At 39.1% G+C, this 18,981-nt stretch overlaps 1 protein-coding gene across 4 annotated transcripts in view; it reads right to left on the bottom strand.

Moving 5' to 3' along the window:
* Positions 1-18,981, bottom strand: part of zbtb16a (zinc finger and BTB domain containing 16a) — a 164,228-nt gene that overhangs the window by 12,376 nt on the left and 132,871 nt on the right. For all 4 annotated transcript variants that reach the window (XM_023962110.2, XM_023962108.2, XM_078930309.1 and 1 more), the window contains one exon: positions 9,313-9,483. In XM_023962110.2, the coding sequence (XP_023817878.1) occupies positions 9,313-9,483 (171 nt within the window). The remainder of the gene's footprint in view (positions 1-9,312; positions 9,484-18,981) is intronic.

Here is an 18,981-nt window from a genome sequence, read left to right on the forward strand (position 1 = left end):
GCAGGTTTAAGTCACCATCAATGACCTATGCCTTTCATTATCTGCCTGTCCAAGAGGCAACGTGCCAAGGAATAAATTGCATTTCTCGTTATGTGCTTCTGCCACACCCCACTGTTAAGAGACAATTTTGCTTCCATCCACATGTTTTATTTAAGACTTCATCTAAGTAAATACAGTATGTATGCAAGCAGTTTATTTATTTAGCATGAGCGAGAACTAAAGAAATGAAAGAAAGAGAGGAAAATCACTGATAACATTATGGGCGTGTTTTAATCTTATGGAAAAATGTGTTTTCTGATGGTTTGGGATGTTGGACGCATACTCATTAAAGCAATGGGGGAATGAGGGGGTGGGGGGGGGGGACGAAGCTGAGACAAGGATGGAGCAGGGTATGTGGGTGTATATGGCAGCGGCAGTGGGGGCTGGGCAAAAATCAATAAAAGTGACAGTCTTTATTTGTCTGCATGAAGTTATCAGTGGCTCCTGCTGTAAGACATTGTGCTCTTTCTAGCGTCTCAACCACAGCAGAGATCACAATCCATCACGAAGCTCCGTTGGCTTGCACAATGCCACAAGAATAATAATTGAGCTCGGATTCACCTGCCTTTAATTAGGGCCTCCTATCAGACCAGAAAGTGGGATGCTAATGCTGAGAGAAGGCCTGTGGAGGGTTATTTACGCCCAATGTCCTGTTGCTGGGCTAACGTCTGCTGTTGATGAAAACATTTCGACTTCAAATAATAGCTTTCAGCTGTTGTTTAGTTTAATAAGATTTGCATCTATGTGTTAGAAAATTCACTACAAATGAAATTATGTTTCCTCTCAGACTGTGGTTTGGTATTATCTATATGTACTATGTTGTAGCTCTTCATACACACAGTGGCGTATTACTATAGTACTCACGATGTCTTTTAGAAACGCACCACAAAAGACAAACGGTGTAGAACGACAACAAGATTTACCAGCTGTACGTCTCTGAGACTTAATTTAGATGACATATGAAATAAGAGAGAACTTAGAAGACTGTGAGCAGCATGACAAAACAGTTTGAAAAGTGAGGGAAAGTTTGAGAAGTCCTACAGCGTTATGATGTTAAAAACAGGAAGATACAGGCTGCCAAGAGAGGATACGCGGTAAAGCTTTAGTCACGTGCTCTTGTATAACGGTTGACTCATACGCGTGCTGTGGATCTTTGGGATGTCAGGGCCTGTGTGTCTCTTGCGGTTCCCTTGAGGCTTGTAAGGCAACCCCAACAGACGTTATGAAAAATGGAACGTACGGTTGTTGTGTTTGTGTTAAGTGTACTGTGAAGTATTAGTATATACCGTATTTTCTGGACTATAAGCCGCTACTTTTGTCACACGCTTCCGATCCTGCGGCCTATTCAATGATGCGGCTAATTTATGCATTTTTTTGACAGCCGCTAAGGGCGCTCAAGCAGATAAGGTAAGTGTCGGACATGGGGAAGATGATGTATGTGTTGCTGCCTCTGACAGTCTCAGAGCGGTAGCTGAATGAATAATCTCATTTCCAGGAACAAGTCAATTTATTTTGGCACACCCACAAGCAACCCAACAGCATGCAAGTCACTTCTGCTCTTAGACCCCTCAGTCACGGTGCAACAAAAAGAAACACCCATGCTCAGCCCTACTTTGGCCGCATCCCACAATCCTTTATGTCATTAGACCCATGTGCATGTGACCGCCACAGCAACATGACGCAGCTTTCAAGTTAATAGCAATCACTAAAAGCAGTGTGAAAAAAATCCACCATCACCAACGGGTTTGGAAAAGCCGGTCTGCTGCATGACGGAGAGGACAGCGCAAGCTCAGGAGTGAATTTACCTCAGAATGACACTGACAGCGACAACAAAGGAGACACTGAGAGAGTGTGTGGCCAAGAATGTTTAATGCTATTCCAATCCGACACTGAGGAGGAAGACTTCCATGGTTTCAGTGCACAGGAGTAAGATGAATAAAACTCTCAGTGACTTGTAGATGCTCATACAAACTACACTTCTATTTATTTATTTTCCCGATTTTCAATAGTCAGGTTGCACACTGAACAGCACCAACGGGCTCTTTCCCAGTCCGCAGGATTTGGTGGCATATTTGTCTCACTAAAACAAAACTAATGATGGAAATTATTAAAGCCCTAATTCTAAAAACTATTGTTTTCTTTTCTTTTAGTCAGAGAGCCATAATGGAGTGCTCAAGTGTGGCTCCTGAGATGCAGGCTGCAGACCTCTCATCTTAAACTTTAAAACCCCTTTGATTATCACAAACATGAGAAAAAGGAAATTTTGAGCAACAGAATAAAAGACAAAAACAGCATTGCGATTTTAAACTGCCAAACCGTCAGTGCTGTCATGCATGTGGCACTGGAAGGGGCCAAAACCTTGAAATCTTCATCCTTACACCAAACAAGGGTGAAGATTGAAATAATAGAACACCTAATCTATTTAACCTCTAATCATCTGTTCTTTGAAAAATATTTTCCTTCATGCCAGGGCATTTAAAAACAGAGATCTTAGTTTTTAACAAATGTTAGTAGGTAAACCTTAACAGTGAACATCTGAACTGTATTTATAGTTCTAACCCCAAAAATCTTCAAATTAGCACTAAAAATTACATTTTAAATACTAAACTTGTTTATCTCTGCTCTGAAACAAAATTGAGAGGACTTATCAATGGCAACTGCAACTTTACAGCTCTGCCGTGGCATCTCCACTTGAGGGCGATAAAGAGCAGTTGCACTGGGGAGCCCTGAATAAATTAGACTTTATTTTATAATCACATTGTGAGCATGTAAAAAGGGGTAGACTTCATTTTGTTGGGATATTCTCAAGGGGGCTGGAAATAATAGGGACATATCCTCTGTCCACCCCAATTCTGAGACTATTACTTACTCTCTGCTGCCCCATTTCCCCCCACAGCCTCTATTCTATATCCATTCTCACTTTTTTTGTGTTGTTTTTCTGTCTCTGCACATGGTGGGGACGTGGCAGATGAGGACCTAGCACACTGAGGTGGAACCACAGCCGGCTGAGCGTGCCCCCAAGCATCTCCACCTGCGTCTCCTGACCCCCTCCTGTCACCTCTTTTGACACCCCAAAGGGCTAGAGAGGGTGCCCATGGGCACGCGGGGAGTGTTCATTATGCATGGTAAGAGGCAGTAAATTAGCGGGCTTGGTCCCTGCCAGGACCAGAACTGGCTTCAGTCCTTTTTTTACACTTTCTTTCCCTGTCTGGCTGCTGCGCTATCAAATACAGCTGCGAACACAAAGCACCCTGCCACAGCAGACAGCAAATTGGCTCAGAGTTTAAAAAAACACACAGTGCACAACAACAGAATATTAATGAAGGCCTGGTCTGTAAAGAGAGTGTGCATGTCTGGGTCTGTGTGCTGCTAGGGTTGGGGAGTAGCACAGCTGCTATCATTGGCACTCCAATAAACTAGCATTGTTTTTATGCAACTGTACTGTACGAACATGCAATCTAGTTATCCTGCTACATAAAATACAGAAACAATGCAATTGTAAGAATGTAACATGTCAAGAGGTGGTGATCAAACTGCAGGTGGATGAAAGAAAATAGGAGAATCCTGAGCGGGAGGAGGAGAGATGGCAAGATTAAGATGCTCAAATAAACACCATTAAATTTCTTTTTCTTCCTAAATAGTGATTTAGTGTCAAAGCCCATAATAGCAAGGCTGCTCTCAAAAAATAAAGCTGTAGACAGGTAAAATGAAACCCACACTTAATAAATGTCCATAAAAGCAGCTCTTTCTGCTGTCAGTTGGTTCAACAGAACGGTGATTCAAGCAACAACTGAACTACATCTGCAGGAAAGCCTTTTCCTGGAGATGAGCTGCCACAGTCACTCCATTAGAATTAGGGTTGAAAACTGGAAACCGAGTCTTGGTATTTACAGGGAATTCTTGTCAAAATTGACACCCATTTCCTTGGGAAAATACCTGCGGGAACCAGTGATTCGTTTTGTCTCGGCGCCTCTTTGATGCGTTTGTGTGCGCAGGACAAGTGTGTGCTCCCTAACAAAGACGACTCATCCTGTCGCACTTCGACACTCAAGTCCTACACTGACATGGAATGATTGCAGTGGTGAAATATGAATGAACTTTTTACCTTTTGCTTTATTCTTTGGGATTACTGTCAGTGCTTCAAGGTCTAATTTAAATTACGGTAGTCCTTTCAAAATAAAAAAAATACTTGTTTACAAAACTGCAATTCAGTGCAGGTGATAAATCCAGATGAAAAACTCACATAATCACCATTCCCACAGAAAGAAATGGTGTAATGGGAGAAAGTTATTTGTCTCTATTTGTACTAAGCTTGATTCATTTGCGTTTACATGCACACCAGTGTCATGACAGAAAAAAAAACACATTTTTGAACTGGTTAGAGGATCTTAGGCAAAAAAAACTACACAAAAATTTTGTCTCTCCAATTTTAAATTTCACAAGATCAGTCATTAAAGAAACACTCAATTGTGCTTTTGATGTAATGTTTGTGATGTAGTGTTAGGCTGGGGGTGTGAGGGGCTGTAAGCTTGTGGGAGAAAGTGTGAACGGAGAGCTCTCAGCAATGGGGTGGGGAAAAGGGAGTGCGGTTGCTACACGTCAACATTCACATCCACAACTTTCGAATGAAATTTGCAGAAACTATGTCCTGGAGAACAACACATTTTTTTTTTGGCTACAAAAGGTATAATCGTAATTAACAGACCACTGGTAACACTTTGAAAATAGAAGATCAGAGCAGGACTTTATTGTTTCAGCTTTCAACAAAGCTTAAACACAGGAACGTCTCCCTTCAAAGTGAAAAAGCCTTTTTTTTATATCACTTATAGACTTACATTCAAAAATACCTAAAGGCTTCTTTCTTTATGCTATATATTTCAATGCAAAATATTTAATGCCAGGATTTTGTTTAATAACCTTTAACTTTTAAACATGAATAAAGTAATTTGAGCAAATAAAGTTGGAATTCTTTTCTACTTGGTTCTAAAAACAATTTTCACATAACTAGGGTCATAATCAAATCATCACTTTTAATAACTTTCTAGACTGTTGTATTTAAAACTAAATTAAATCAGTTGTTGCCAAAAAAACATTACTTTAAAAGTAAAATTGGTTAATAATTTTTCGTTATTATTAGTATTCATCATCTGACTTTATTACTTTATTTATTTTATTTCCCAACTATTGACTCATCCCCGATGAAAAAAATAATATCCAGTATAAACTGAGGGAAGTGACTTTAACAAAAAAAAACAAAAATAGAAAAGTAGTAGTCCGCTCCTGCACTTGATTAGTCAAGTGGACCGGTGGACCGAGCGACCGTGTCTCTGAGTGGAGCAGCCGGACTTATAGCTTTGTGTTTGAGGGGAAGGGAGGATACTTGGTTACGTGTGCGCTATGTGTGGGAGACTTAGGACTGCGATCCGTCCTGCAGCTCTAGGTGAACGAGCTACCGAACTCAGGAGAACCGGGTCTTCCGGTAAAAGTGTGTGTCCGGGCAGAGCTTGGACCGCCAGCTCACACAGCGTCTTTGGGGCGGAGTGTGAGCTTTTCAAAGCAGAAATGTCGCTCAGTCCTTAAAAACGATTCAAACAATCACGTGGATTTGTGCTTCCAGTCGTGTCCCGACAAAATAAAGGCTGATGTTATTCCCACGTATTTACGTGCAGCCAAGCTGCAGATTGCAGCATTTCCCGCATGGATTTTATGTTCATCAAAGGCTAAATGTTGTTGGCGCGTGTTAACCCTCTCCTAACCCTAACCCTGGCTTCTTGCGGCTCCGTTATTTAAAAAAAAACATGTGATCACATGTGCAAGATATTTTTGCACATGTGATCTCGAATCTTCCAAGATGGATTTTAACCGATATATTTAATTTTTAAAAGATTTTACAATGGTATAGGCCAATTCAATGAACAACTTGACTCAGACAGATCGACATGTTTGGAATGATAAACTGATTAATCAATGAAGTCAATAAATTGTGACACCCCATATTCGACATGTAACTTATATTTAAAAGAATCAATAGTAAGTTTCTGTTTTTTCCTCTGACATGTTATAATTTTACGTGTTTTTTAAAATAAATAATGAACTGTCACCATAATGCAGGTTGACGTTAAAATAGGCCAAAGCTGAAGAATTGTTTAAAGAACAATGTTATTAATTTCGGTGCAAAGAAACTGCAGCCTTGTTATTATGAAGGCACCATATTTGATGCAAACATAAAAGGAATGAAAGCAAAAAAACAGAGCAACTTGTTAGTTTTGCGGCGTCTACGTAGCGCGCTGCGTTGTCTCTACTTGCTGTGTGGGTTTTTGTCACATCTGCTTCGACAAATAAAGCACGATGTCTGATTCCTCCGCTCTGTTTTTGTCTTGTTACCTAGAGGAGCGTGCATGATATTATTAACATCAAAGTGCAAACGGAGAACATCATGCCACCATTATTTTTTTCTCTCAGAGTAAATTAGGACTCATTTCTGGCCATCATCATGGCTGTGTGAGTTGGTGACTTTATAATCCCCTGACAAAAGGCCCTGCATCATTTTTAAACGATTGCTTTCACGGCTGCCTCATTGTGATTTAACGCACGCCCACAGTGGGATGAGGTTCAAAGTGGTAAAAGGCTGCAGAGTCTCATCTGCGGCTCCGGAGACGAGCTGAGGTGACATTTGCGTTGCCAGGGTGGGCAGGTGGATCAGAGACGCCGCATGTGTCCTCTTCAATGTCTGCTAGAGAGAACAGATGTGTGCACTGCTACTGTACAGGCGGCTCAAGCAGCCACATCCCCCCCTATCCACCATCACACACTAATGGTGTATTCGCCTGACTTGTAAATAGGGCCGACTGCTCTCATCTCACTGCCTTTCGTTTCAAATATTTATCCGTGAGCTGGTGAGCTAAATCGGCTTTGACAGTGAGACTGTTATTTAAGGTCGCACAGAAGCGGCCGGGCGAGAGACCGAGGGAAGAAAAAAAAGGGTCCATCCTCTGCTGGTGAAATGGGATTCATTTCCATGTGGTCATATTCTGTCATGGCTGTGTTTTTTTCCCCCCACTGTGAATAGCCGCATCCGTCAGGCTACTTCTGCCCCCATGAAGAAAGAATATCAGGACCCAGGCCGAGCCACAGTGGAGAGCCGGGATCCAGAGAATTACAGGGGAGGGAACCAAAAATGAAGAAAATGGTGACTCAAAATAGTCTTCGTCTGACTGACTCAGAAATGATTTGTGCTGGCCTCAATATAGCCTGTTTAGTCAGATGGGCTAAATCCTTTATGTTGTAATAAAACATGTTTCTTTATACTACAAGCTGCGTCTCTTCACAACAGTTTATTTACATACAGTTCTCTAGCAAGGTGTCAGATTCGGTAAAATAACCCGAAATTCTTTAATCAAGCATTTTTATGAAAAATGTTGTGTCGGTTCATTTATACTTTGTAACCCTTGTGCTATCCAAGGCACTTTAACGTTGGGAGTTGGGTCATCTAGACCCACTAGATAGTGCGCTGAACCTTTTTTCTTCAATGATTTGTGAACCTCACTGGTGTCCATGGATTACATGAAATCTTTCCACCTTTATCCACCTTTGTCGGAAAATACATCAATGCAAGGGTGGGATCTTCTAAGATAGCACAAGGGTTAAATACAAATTTAAATAGACAATATATCAAGTTTTTTTTTAACTGGGTAGGACATAAGTTTGCACATGCAGAAATGGATGGAGAAGCAGAGAATAGGTTAAAATAAATTAAGCGGTCTGCTAAAGAAGACTATGTGATTGATAGAACCACATCTTTTGTGCCATCTTCTTAATTTTTGTGTGTGAAGTACATACATTTTTATTTGTGTTGAAAGCAAACCCCCAGCTCAGATAGAAAAAGACTTTTCAAAGGTGAGGTTACATTTAAATAAAAGCTAATTCTGAACAAAATACAACACTTGAATATGGATCTAATCTGAGCTTGTGCTACATAATGTTCATCATCATCAAGGCAAAGTTCACTTTAATTAGAAAAAAAACTATATATATATTTTTTAAATCAGTGTTGAATCAAATATGTTCTTTTCATGGCTTTTGTAAGATCTCTGCAGAGATTTTTATGTAGCGGCTATTTGAAAATAATAAAGTACTTAATGGACTTTGAGAGGGAAAGTCTACCGAAATTTAATGACAGCAGCTTTATCGATCCAACACAGAAATAAAAGAAATATTGACAGTGATGGATATTCTGTAAACTTAAGTTAGATTTCTATTTATTGATATTATTTTAAAAGGTGAAATTGGCAATAAGAGTGGTTTATATGTAAAATCCATCTTTTTGCAAATGTGTGACATTGATGACTATTAACTTGTGACATAAACATGATGCTGCTGAACCCAATCTGATGAAAATAGTGTTTTTAATTTGTTCTTGTGGCATTTTTCTGATGATGGAGGACAAATATAAAGAAAATGAATCTGAAAATGGAATTTCTGAGCATTTCACTGTTGTGAATCAGGAGCAGACGAAAGAATGAAAAAGATCGTTTTTGTGACGTAGAAAATACGCTGGGCGGGCCTTAAGCTCCCTGCTCCGCTCCAGTCTGATACATTCACTAGCAGACAAATAGATTTCTAATGAACTCCTGCCGCTCTGCATAAACTACGTCCTAGAAAATGATGCAGGTTTTTGATTTTGGATAAAAACAACATAATTATAATTTAACACAATCACTCAAAATGGCTCAAAGGATGATTAGAGTGGGTCTTTTAAAAAGGAACCTTTGACCAATATCCTTCACTTAGTTGTAATTAGAATAAAAATTGCTGAAGGTTTTATTCTCTTAATTTTTAATTTTAAACTTCTCCAGAATGTTTTGGATGATAAAAACCAATGTTAACCATCTAAAAAGAGGAAGATAGTTTGATTTCAAGAGCAAAAGAATCCCTCAAATGATGGCCTAATGTGCTAAGAGGAGCATGTTATGTTGGTTTGTGATTCTGATGTCTCGCAGAAACTTAGCCGTGAAGGTATTTCGGAATGAAATTGGAGCGGGCCCTAAGGCTACCAAGTAAACAGCAAAGCGCTTACATATCCCATTTTCTCTGAGGGATCAGGATCGAGAAGGTGGAGGAGACCTAGCTTTGCCACAAGCATAATGGAGATCTATGAAGTAGGCTGCAAAAATGTATCAGAAGATGATTTGGCGTGGAGCACACACTGCTGCTTTCATTTATATCACAGCCTTATCATCAAAGGGAAGGCGGATAGCTGGCGCTTCCACTGACCTGTGTGTGAGCGTAGGTGACGTTTGAGTGCAGTATGGCTGGGGAAAGTCCGGTTGCATTCGCTGCAGATGTAGCTGCGCACGCCGGCGTGAACTTCCATGTGCTGCTGCAGCGCCGTCTGCGTCTGGAAACGCTTCCCACAAAGCAAGCAGAAGATGGCCATGTCCGATCCTGCAGAAAGAGAACCACAGGTATTTAGAAAGCTACATGAGCGGATCATTTTATCCATCAGCTTTTTGGCTGTCTAAATTCCAGCAATGTGTGTGAAAAATGTACTAAAAAGAAAGGAAAGCCAGACGTGCAAGTTTTGCGTGGATTTCTAGTTATTGTCATTGTGGCACTGAACTAGAGTGCTCCATTTCCCAACAGCTCTAGCGACACAGACAAAAGAAATAGGGCTGCTGAAGTTCACTGATTAATCCACAGTATGTCTAACAACACAATGAGATCGGGTGCATTATGTTTCCCCAACTGTTCCCTCGCAGGCTTAAGCAGAGCCTCCTACACTCGTGGAACCGGGATTACAGCTTCACACAATATCCATGTTCCAGGGCTGCTGTGCAGAAAAGATAAAGATCTCCAATACGATACTTCAATTGAATTTTGACTCCAACACGAATGGAGCATTTTTCTCTTGAAGAGATAAAGAGCACACAAGCTACAAGCGCACAAACAACTTAAATTCACAAACAACCGCACACTCCCGTGAACACACTCCCGTGAACACACTCCTTTCACACTTTTTCAATTACCCGGCTGGGGAAAACTCTGGGGGAAAGACTGAGTGTTTCCAGCTCAGTTTCTATTTCATCAGTCAATAACACATCTTTGGGGCAAAGTTGACACTAATTTAAAAATCTATGAAGAGCGGCCCGCCTCATGTTCATAACCACAGGAGGAGGAGGAGGGTCCATGACAGCCTATACGCCAAATCAATCACTGTCTTGGTTGTTCAGCACGCCGAAGAGCGCGGATGAAAGGGGAGGTGTCCCAGCAGATGTAGTGGAGAACGTCAAAACGAACCAAGCAGACGAAAGAATAATAATCTCATATTTGCAATGCGGGCGAGGAAATATTATTGACAAATGAAATGAGTTTAGGACTGCTTGTTTAGATTCTGCTGCAGTAAAAAGTTGGCAGGTGCATCTGCAGATGTGGAGAGCTCGAACAGATTTAAGTTGACTTTAGCCCACAACCTACTTAAAGCCACATCTTTGAACTTTTGCACAGCTTAAGGTATAACTGCCGTTTCAAAGCTACGACCAAAGAAATCGCAAAGTCTTTCATGTTGGTTTTTTTCCAGCTGGAAACACCTCTGCATGCGTTAAACCTCTTTCAATCCCTGTTAGAACCACAATGTTCTTGTTTTTTTGTTTTTTTGCAGCATTCCTGTAATTCAAAGATCTGCAGAGCACATTCATAAACCACACACTTGTTCCATCTTCTTAATAAACTTTAAAAGTTTATAAAAGCTATTACTCATGGAGTAAGGCTTTGGTGATTTTTTTCTTTTTGCAAAGCTAAACAGGCTTTACTGATTAAAAGTTTAAAAGATCTTTTTTTCTCAACCTTTGAGTGAAATAATCTAAATTCAAATACATTTTTAGTTAAACGCAATCTTGGTTTTTATTTTTTTTAAATATAATATTTAAATTATCATGAAAAGAAATGCATCAGTAGATTTTAAATTTTATACTTTTATGATTCATTTAAGTACATTATCATATAAAAATTGGGATCCTAAACAACTCTCTAAAACATATCGTCAACCAACATCAAATAAACTAAGGCTCAATACCAAGAATGGAGTATTAGGGGCCACCATAATAAAACAAAAGAAACAAAACAAAAATGGGAATAAAGTTGTTCAATTTTGAAGAAAAAAGTCAGAATCTACTAAAAACAAAGTTGTACATTTATAACAAAAAAACCCAACAGTTTATCTGCATAAAGTTGTACATTTATATTTCAAAAAGTCCTGCTTTTGGAAAACATTACTAGTTAAATTTATGTTGCAGATAATCCAGAGATATCAGATGGACGTCACACTTCTTTCAATGAATTCCAACTGAATCTGACATTTCAATGAAGCGCTTTGAGCCCCAAGGAAAAGCGCAGATAAATTTTTATTATTATTTTATTTTATTTTTTTGTTAAAGTGGAAGTGATTCTTTACAACGTGACCAAGTTTCATCATTAGGATTCTAAACAAGTCACGCTCAGTTTTAATCTGTATTTATGTTATTTTGTGTGTAATTTATCATCGTAACTGGAATTAATTTGAATAAAATCTTTCCCTTTTGTTTTACCTTTGAAGGTACTTACTTACTTACTTACTTAAGTGTTGAGAGGATTTAGGTGAATAAGTTAAAAATTCTCACAAATTTCACTCTTATTTTTTTATTCCGCCTGAGCAAAGTCTGGATTTGTCGATGGAAAATTCCTTTTTTTTTAATTAACTCTGGGCACATTTGACTAAATGTCTTTTTGTTACATTTAGAAAAAACAAACAAAGGAGTCACACACCTCCTAAGTTGGTTGCAAAGAACAATAATAGAAGCTCACATCTGAAAAAGGGACAGAAAGTGTGGGACAACCTCCTAAAAGTGGGTGGAGCTTATTGAGACTTTTTCCAAAAATGGAGAATAAGGTTGAAGCAAAGTTTTTGGAATGCGATAAGTCAGCATACCTTTGACCTCAGGGTTCAAGCAGGAACAGGACATATGAAATGACACACACCCTGGACACACCCACCGACACACAACCACAAAGCAGAGGAACAAAAAGTGGAAACACTATAATCATGACCGCTTTGCAGTTATTGTTTAGCGACATGGGGCTAGTCTACAAAGTATGTGTCTGCAACAGTGAATCAACATAAAAAAAGGGTCTGACAGCTGCTGCATTCATGAAAACAAAATAAAGCAGTAAAACAAAAAGGTCAAAGTGGCAAACAGACTAAACAAAGGAACAAAGACAAGAATAATCACTTCAACCAATGAGCAAATATCAAAATGTCCACGAAATGTCTTTTGTAGCTGTATAATCTTGTTTATAAACAATGTTTTTATAGATACAAACATAAGAACTATGAAAAAAAGTAAAAGTTTATGTTTTATAATTTAAGGCAAAACTCTCAACTTAAAACCCCCTCTAGTGGTTATAGTAGGAATGACATTACATTTTTGTAAAAGAAACAAAAAGGTTTTCAAACTGACCAAATTATGACATTTGTAGTTTAAATTAAGCTTTTATGATTCAAGAAGGTGATCTGGAAAGATGCTGAAGAAACGTATTAACATATACTTGGATTTTCTGCTATCTATGATTGCAGACAAAGCAAAGCTGAGATGATTGTTGTGATTCATTGCCTAAAACATTGGTTTCCTCATGTGGGGTTGAGAGTATTTGGGAAAGAGCAGCTGTTTTCTGAAATGGTCATTGTTCCAGTCGTGTACTCGCTCTGAAGGTCGACGTGTACTTGATTTAACGTGTAAAATACAGTGACTTAAGTCGACAACAATACTCATGACTCATTTTTGCATCTAAAAACAACCAGTAGGGGCTGACATGGCAGTAAAAAAAATGCTTTTTTTTTTTTAGATGAAAAAAAAAGTCGTTATAAAACCAAACCATCAATTAATGAAGGCAATTTAGCAGCAGGAAGACCAGTCCTACTGTCCTTCTCACAGGACTTTTCATGGGCTTGATTTAAGTTTTTCACCATTTATTGACGGAGACGATACCAACACAAAAAAAACAAACAGATCCTGCTGTTTCTAAAATATTAGGTTTTTGTTATTAGACTTTAAATGTAAAATGTTTTAAATATTAATAATGATCATAAAGACTCACAAATACATTTTTTTCCAAGTTGTTGGAAAATGTATTTTTTCTTTGGTCCAAGCTGGGATGTTTATCTACAGTTTAAAAATCATTAGATCCCCTTACTATGGAGTCACCTGACCAACATGCACCCACATTTATTCAGACAAACTAATGGACATTTTTAAAAGGTGGTTAAAGAATGGAGCAGAAAAAGAAATAACGTAGCAGGATTTATATGAGCTGCAGCCATTTTTTTAAAACTAAAATTTCTAAGAATTTTAATTAAAGATCCACTCCAATCATCTTTTGATCAATTTCCAAAGTGTTCCCAGTGGTGTTTGAAAAATGACTGACGTTTTTAACCAGAATGATGCCGTGAAGTAAGCCCACCCCTCTTCCCATCATCAGAAAAAAACCACAAGAACGTAAAAAAAAAATCCAAAACAGGATTTTCATCGCAGTCTGTATTTAAGTTGACATTTCACCTCTTACCCAAGAGGCTTTCTCAATTTAAATTCCTCACAGTCATTGTAAATGAGTCGTTTTTGCACAACGTGAAACAGCTTCTTTGTACTTTTTGCCCTTGTCACATAACTGAGAGGTTACTATTTTAACAGTTAGCTTTTTTTTAATTCAGCGCATCTTCTCTAAGAAGAAGAATAAAACACTGTAAGCAATTAACTTCATGTTGGCACGATTCTTTTCGCCCCTCTCCTTCATAAAATAAGGTGCAAGGCCAAGTAAACTTTAAACTGAACACACACAGAGAGAAGTTTTGATTTGTAAACCGTGGTGTTTTTTTTTCAACAGTTACAGGAACCTTTCTCAAATTAGAAAGATCAGAATCAGAATCACTTTATTGATCCCAATATTGATACTTTATTGATATTAAATGGGAAATTTGTTCGTTACCATAGCAACTGACAGCAGAGGAAAAAAAGAATAAGAATAATATAAAAACAAGAACAAAAAAATGTAGCATAAATGCAAACAACAAAGTGGTATAATTTAAAAAGCTATTTACAGAACAGTGCAGATGTGCTAAAGAAATGTGAAAAAATAACAAATAAAATCCTTGGAATAATAACAGATCAAATGAAAGTCCTTTTATTTGTTAAAATTTGGTTGCGCCTGTATGAAGAACAGTGGTGAAAGTGTGAAGAAGATCAGGTAGAAAATTAGGCACAGTATAAAGTCGGTAAGGGAATAATTGCGTGTTGGAGGACAGTGAGTAAAGGTGCTGTCAGCTCTTGATAGATAAAGACAGCAGTTGAGAGATAAAAAAAGGAAGGGAAGGTGGGAGAAAAGTAGTTGAACCAGGAGGTCTATTACAGTGTAAAATTGAGTCAGTCCAAAGTGACACCTGAAAGGAGGAGCTGGATGAGCCGCTGGAGCTGCTGTGGGTTCTTAGTCTCAGTCCTGTTTGGCTGTTTTGAAATAATTTACCTCCTCTAACCAGCCTCCCCACTTCCTGTGCCATCTATTTATAAAAGCTCGGGCAGTTTGTGGCCGTTTTTTGTGCGAAGCTGCCGCAGTGCCGGCAGTATCTTAATGGTCCGAGAGTGGCTGTGCTGCTGTTATTTAAGTGGGGGGATAGACACAGGCTGGTAATAGAGAGGAATACTCCCCAATGGGAGGTGACAGAGGCCGGATGGGCGAGGAGCAAAGAAATGGTTTCAGGGTGCAGGCTGGACACAGATTTCAAAGTGCAGCAGGTTAACCACCCACACATCTAATCTAATAAACCTTAATACCTTGGTTAGTATCTTATAAAACGGGAGGCAGCTCTTGCCTATTTCTATCAGGGGGGAGAGGGATTGAACAATAAACCCTTACTATTCAAATATTCCCAGTTTTAGTAATTAAATGTTATTTTCACTTGTTCTGTACTAAAAAGATTTTTTTGCGTAGGTTAGAAAAAAAAAAGTCAAAATGTAATCGAATTGTGCTGCTTCAGAACTTGAACCAAAACCTAGATTAAACAGATTAAACGCAGATGTTCTTATTCCATACTTTACATACTGTAATCTTCAACAGCCAAGTTAGTTTCTGCTCTTAACGCTATACAGGCGTCCCCCATTTATTGCAGGAGTTATGTTAAAAAAATGACCTGCAGTAGGTGAAATCCATGAAGTAGGATTCTGAGGCTTTAAGATGCCTTACTACATACTTTATGCACTTTTATCAGACAGACAGTATCAGCTTTACACTTTTCTCTAAACGCTCTCAAAGTTCAAACCCTCTTAAAAAAATAAGTTCAGTTTTAAAAAATGAAATTGAAGATCTGCTTGCAATTCAAGATTTTTACAAACAGAGGAGATTGATTGACATGGTCAACAGCCAATCAGGAAGCAGAACACAATGTGCTTTAAAAAAAAACAGCATTCAAAAATGCAATGAAAAAAATCTGCAAGAATGTGATAAACTGCGATATAGGGAAGGAGGACTGTATAATCATTTTTATAAACTTATTTCTGATCCTAGATTTCCTTAAAAAAACCTACTGTAGATGACTTGGTCCAAGTTTACTGTGCTGTAGTTACTCATTATTCCATTAGAGGCAGTAGAAGGACTTTTCCTGCACATTTCAAAATCGCTACTTCCATGAAATCTCAAAAAAGAAAAAAATTGGCGGTAAAAGTTGACCAAATTTGCTGAAATGGAAACCACATAGATATGACGATTTTACAAAGACTATTTATGAATCCACTATTTATGGACTATTTATGAAGGAAACTAGGTTGATTTATAAAAAAAAAAATGTTAAACATTTTCTCAAGTGAGAAATTGTTCAAACACAATGCATTGTGGTCTATATTAGCCAAACTATTAAGGATCGACAGTGTCTAGTTTTTTGCAGAGACTTCTGGGCAGGAACGGAGCTACAGGGTTTGGGGTGGGGGGCAGCAAAAAGCCTTGCCCTCCAATTTCTGACCTATAAATAGTAAAATTACTGACAAAGATGAAGATGCCTCTTAACAAAAGCAACATTTTTAAATTAACCCTTGTGCTATCCTAGGCACTGTAACATTGGGAGTTGGGTCATCTAGACCCACTAGACAGTGCTCTGAACCTTTTTTCTTCAGTGATTTGTGAACCTCAATGGTGTCCATGGATTACATGAAATCTTTCCACCTTTACCCACCTTTGTCATAGTAGGGATAACACGTCAATGTAAGGGTGGGGTCATCTATGATAGCACAAGAGTAAAATTAAGACAATAATTATAATAAAACTGTTTGAAATACATACTTTTAATGGCCTTCCACTCTGGTGTTTTGCCACCCTTCCAAAGTCTTCTCCCCCTCTCCCCCCCATACAAAATATTCTAGCTCCACCTATGCTTCTGGGTAATGTTGACGTCTCTGAATTTTGGAATTGCAGATTCAGAGACCCTGAAAAATGGCGAATGCCCTATATAGCGCTTTGAGTAGTGAGGGAATTCTGACACAAATTTACACTATGTTAAAAATATGCGTTTCCGATGTGAGACTGGGGTTAAATAGGGTGTTTTTTTCCCCTGAACAGTCATGTAAATATTCTATCAATCCAATTTCTTAACCTGCTCTATCCCTTTTGGGGTCACGGAGATGCTGGAGCCTATCCTGGCTACTGTTGGGCGAAGGCGGGGTACACCCTGGACAGGTCGCCAGTCTGTTGCTGGACATCATGACAATACTTTTGCATCTCAAACTAACATAGTTGTGCGCAAAACTTACCAAGTCACCTAACGTATCACAGTTGACACCATCTACATCACTTTTAAAAAAAGGGTTTAAAAAAACATCTTAATTCTAAAAAGAAATCGCATTTTCTGTCAATCATTTGATGTAGTGTGTTTCACAGGGTTATAGCTTTTTAACAAAATGCTTCTTGAAATCCACCCTGAACCTTAGAGTTTCTGGGACGGGTGCAGTCGAGGCAGTTAAATGCGTCCTGCCCGTGTCGTGCAATGCAGCGTGCTGAACAGAAGACCTGCCAGATTTAATGAGGCACAGAGCAGCAGGACCTCTGCACAAGGTGTTCAATCACAGGCCATTACCGACAGGCTTCAACCACTTTTACTGCTTGCTCTTGTCAATAGCAATCTATAAGGAGGAAAAGTTTATCTGTGGTGAGGCCTGCACGTGTAGGCATCTACATTAACGGTGGGTGCTAAGGTGACGTTTCAAGAGAACCAAAAGGTGTGTGGACTTGTTGAGCTTATGGTATCTTTGTGAGCCGCAGGCATCAAGTGTCTCTCAGAAACTCCGACTTATGACCTTCATCTAGTCTCAACAAGAGAGTTAATGTTGAAAAAGTTGCTTGAAAACAGCAACTGAAAACAAAGAAAAACAAAAACAAAAAGAGTCCTTCAACAACAGGGTTAATCTCTACAGACCTTCATAAAACACATTATTAAATTGCACAACGTATTATTTCCAGCTTTAAAAAAAAACAACAACATCTTAGAAATGTTGACAACAAACTAACAAGGACGTTTTATTTGAGTCAAAACAGCCATCGAGGGGAATAGACACTCGAAGAGATGCCTCTTAGGAGGATTGGCTTTGTTGGATTTCTCACATTTTTAGCTCGGATGAGGAAGAAATTTCTCTTCAGCAGCCAAAATACTGTAAAAGATGAGCGATAGAAAAATGAACAGCATTTAAGACTGTTTTTTTTTTGTGGCACATTTTCAATTATGTCGTCCTCACAAATCCTCTACGAGTCCTTGGTCAAAGGTTTTTTATTAAAATAAAAAACATTCATTTTTATTGAAGGAACCAAAAGAAAATCTGACACTTTGCGTTTAAGCTGACCACTTCTCTTAAGAGACATTCCCATCCTCTTATCTTATATTTACTCTTGTTAAAGTCTCTTTTGCAGAGCTCCAATCTGTGTTTAAAGCAGCTAAATCACTGTAACCCAATGCAGCTATAGCAAATTTGAATGCAAGACTAAGCGGATTGTCTTTTTGCCTACTTACAAAGAGTTATTGAAACAGAAATCGCCCTTGGCGTGCGTCCCATTTAAGAGGAACGACCAGCACGACTGATCCGGAAAAGTTACGATCATTAAGCTGCTCATTAACACAAATGTCAGTGATTCTGTTTGTCTTCTTGCCGATGGTCTTTGCTGCACATCGGAGTGTCACCGGCACCCCAGCCGACCTGAAGCCTACACTCTGGCAGCTACCAACTGACATCCAACTGCCAGTCACCACAAACACCCGTCATAACAATCGGCGCAGCGAGGGATGGAGCCGAGGTTGACGCTCCTGCTGCTCTTTAGCTCCATCAAGTGTTTGTTGCTACTCTCATCTGCAATCAGGCTTCACCACACGTCCGTTTAAAACCCCTTTGAAAAGGTCATTTTTGCTGCAGCCTCGATGGGGCGTCGCCAGAGACGTGGTATTGTCATGAAAAGAGAAAATGAATGCTTTCTAGAATTACCACCATCAGAAAAAAGGTCTTTATGTTGGAATTTGTCCTTAATATCTCCCCATGGAGGCATTCTGCCTCGGCATATTGAGGGACAACTATAGACAACTCCTAGACTTTCAGACAAAAGCAATCCTGAAGGTCCAAGAAATGTATCAGATTCAATATTCCCAAAACCTTCACCATCTTCAGCCATAATGCCATCCATCTCCAGCACCTGCTGAATCCCTTTTGGAGTCACAGGGTTGCTGTGGCCTATAGGAGCTACTATTGGGCAAAAGCGGGGTACACCATTGTTGCCAGTCTGTTGCAGGGCCACACTCACACGCACAATTTAGAGACAATAGTCCACCTATGAAGCATGTTTTTTAACTGTTGGATTTAATCCAAGCCTCCACAAGAACATGCAAACTCCACA

Source organism: Oryzias latipes, chromosome 14 (genome assembly GCF_053564925.1).
Source record: "Oryzias latipes strain Hd-rR chromosome 14, Olatipes_Hd-rR_3.1".
NCBI classification, from domain to species: Eukaryota; Metazoa; Chordata; class Actinopteri; order Beloniformes; family Adrianichthyidae; genus Oryzias; species Oryzias latipes.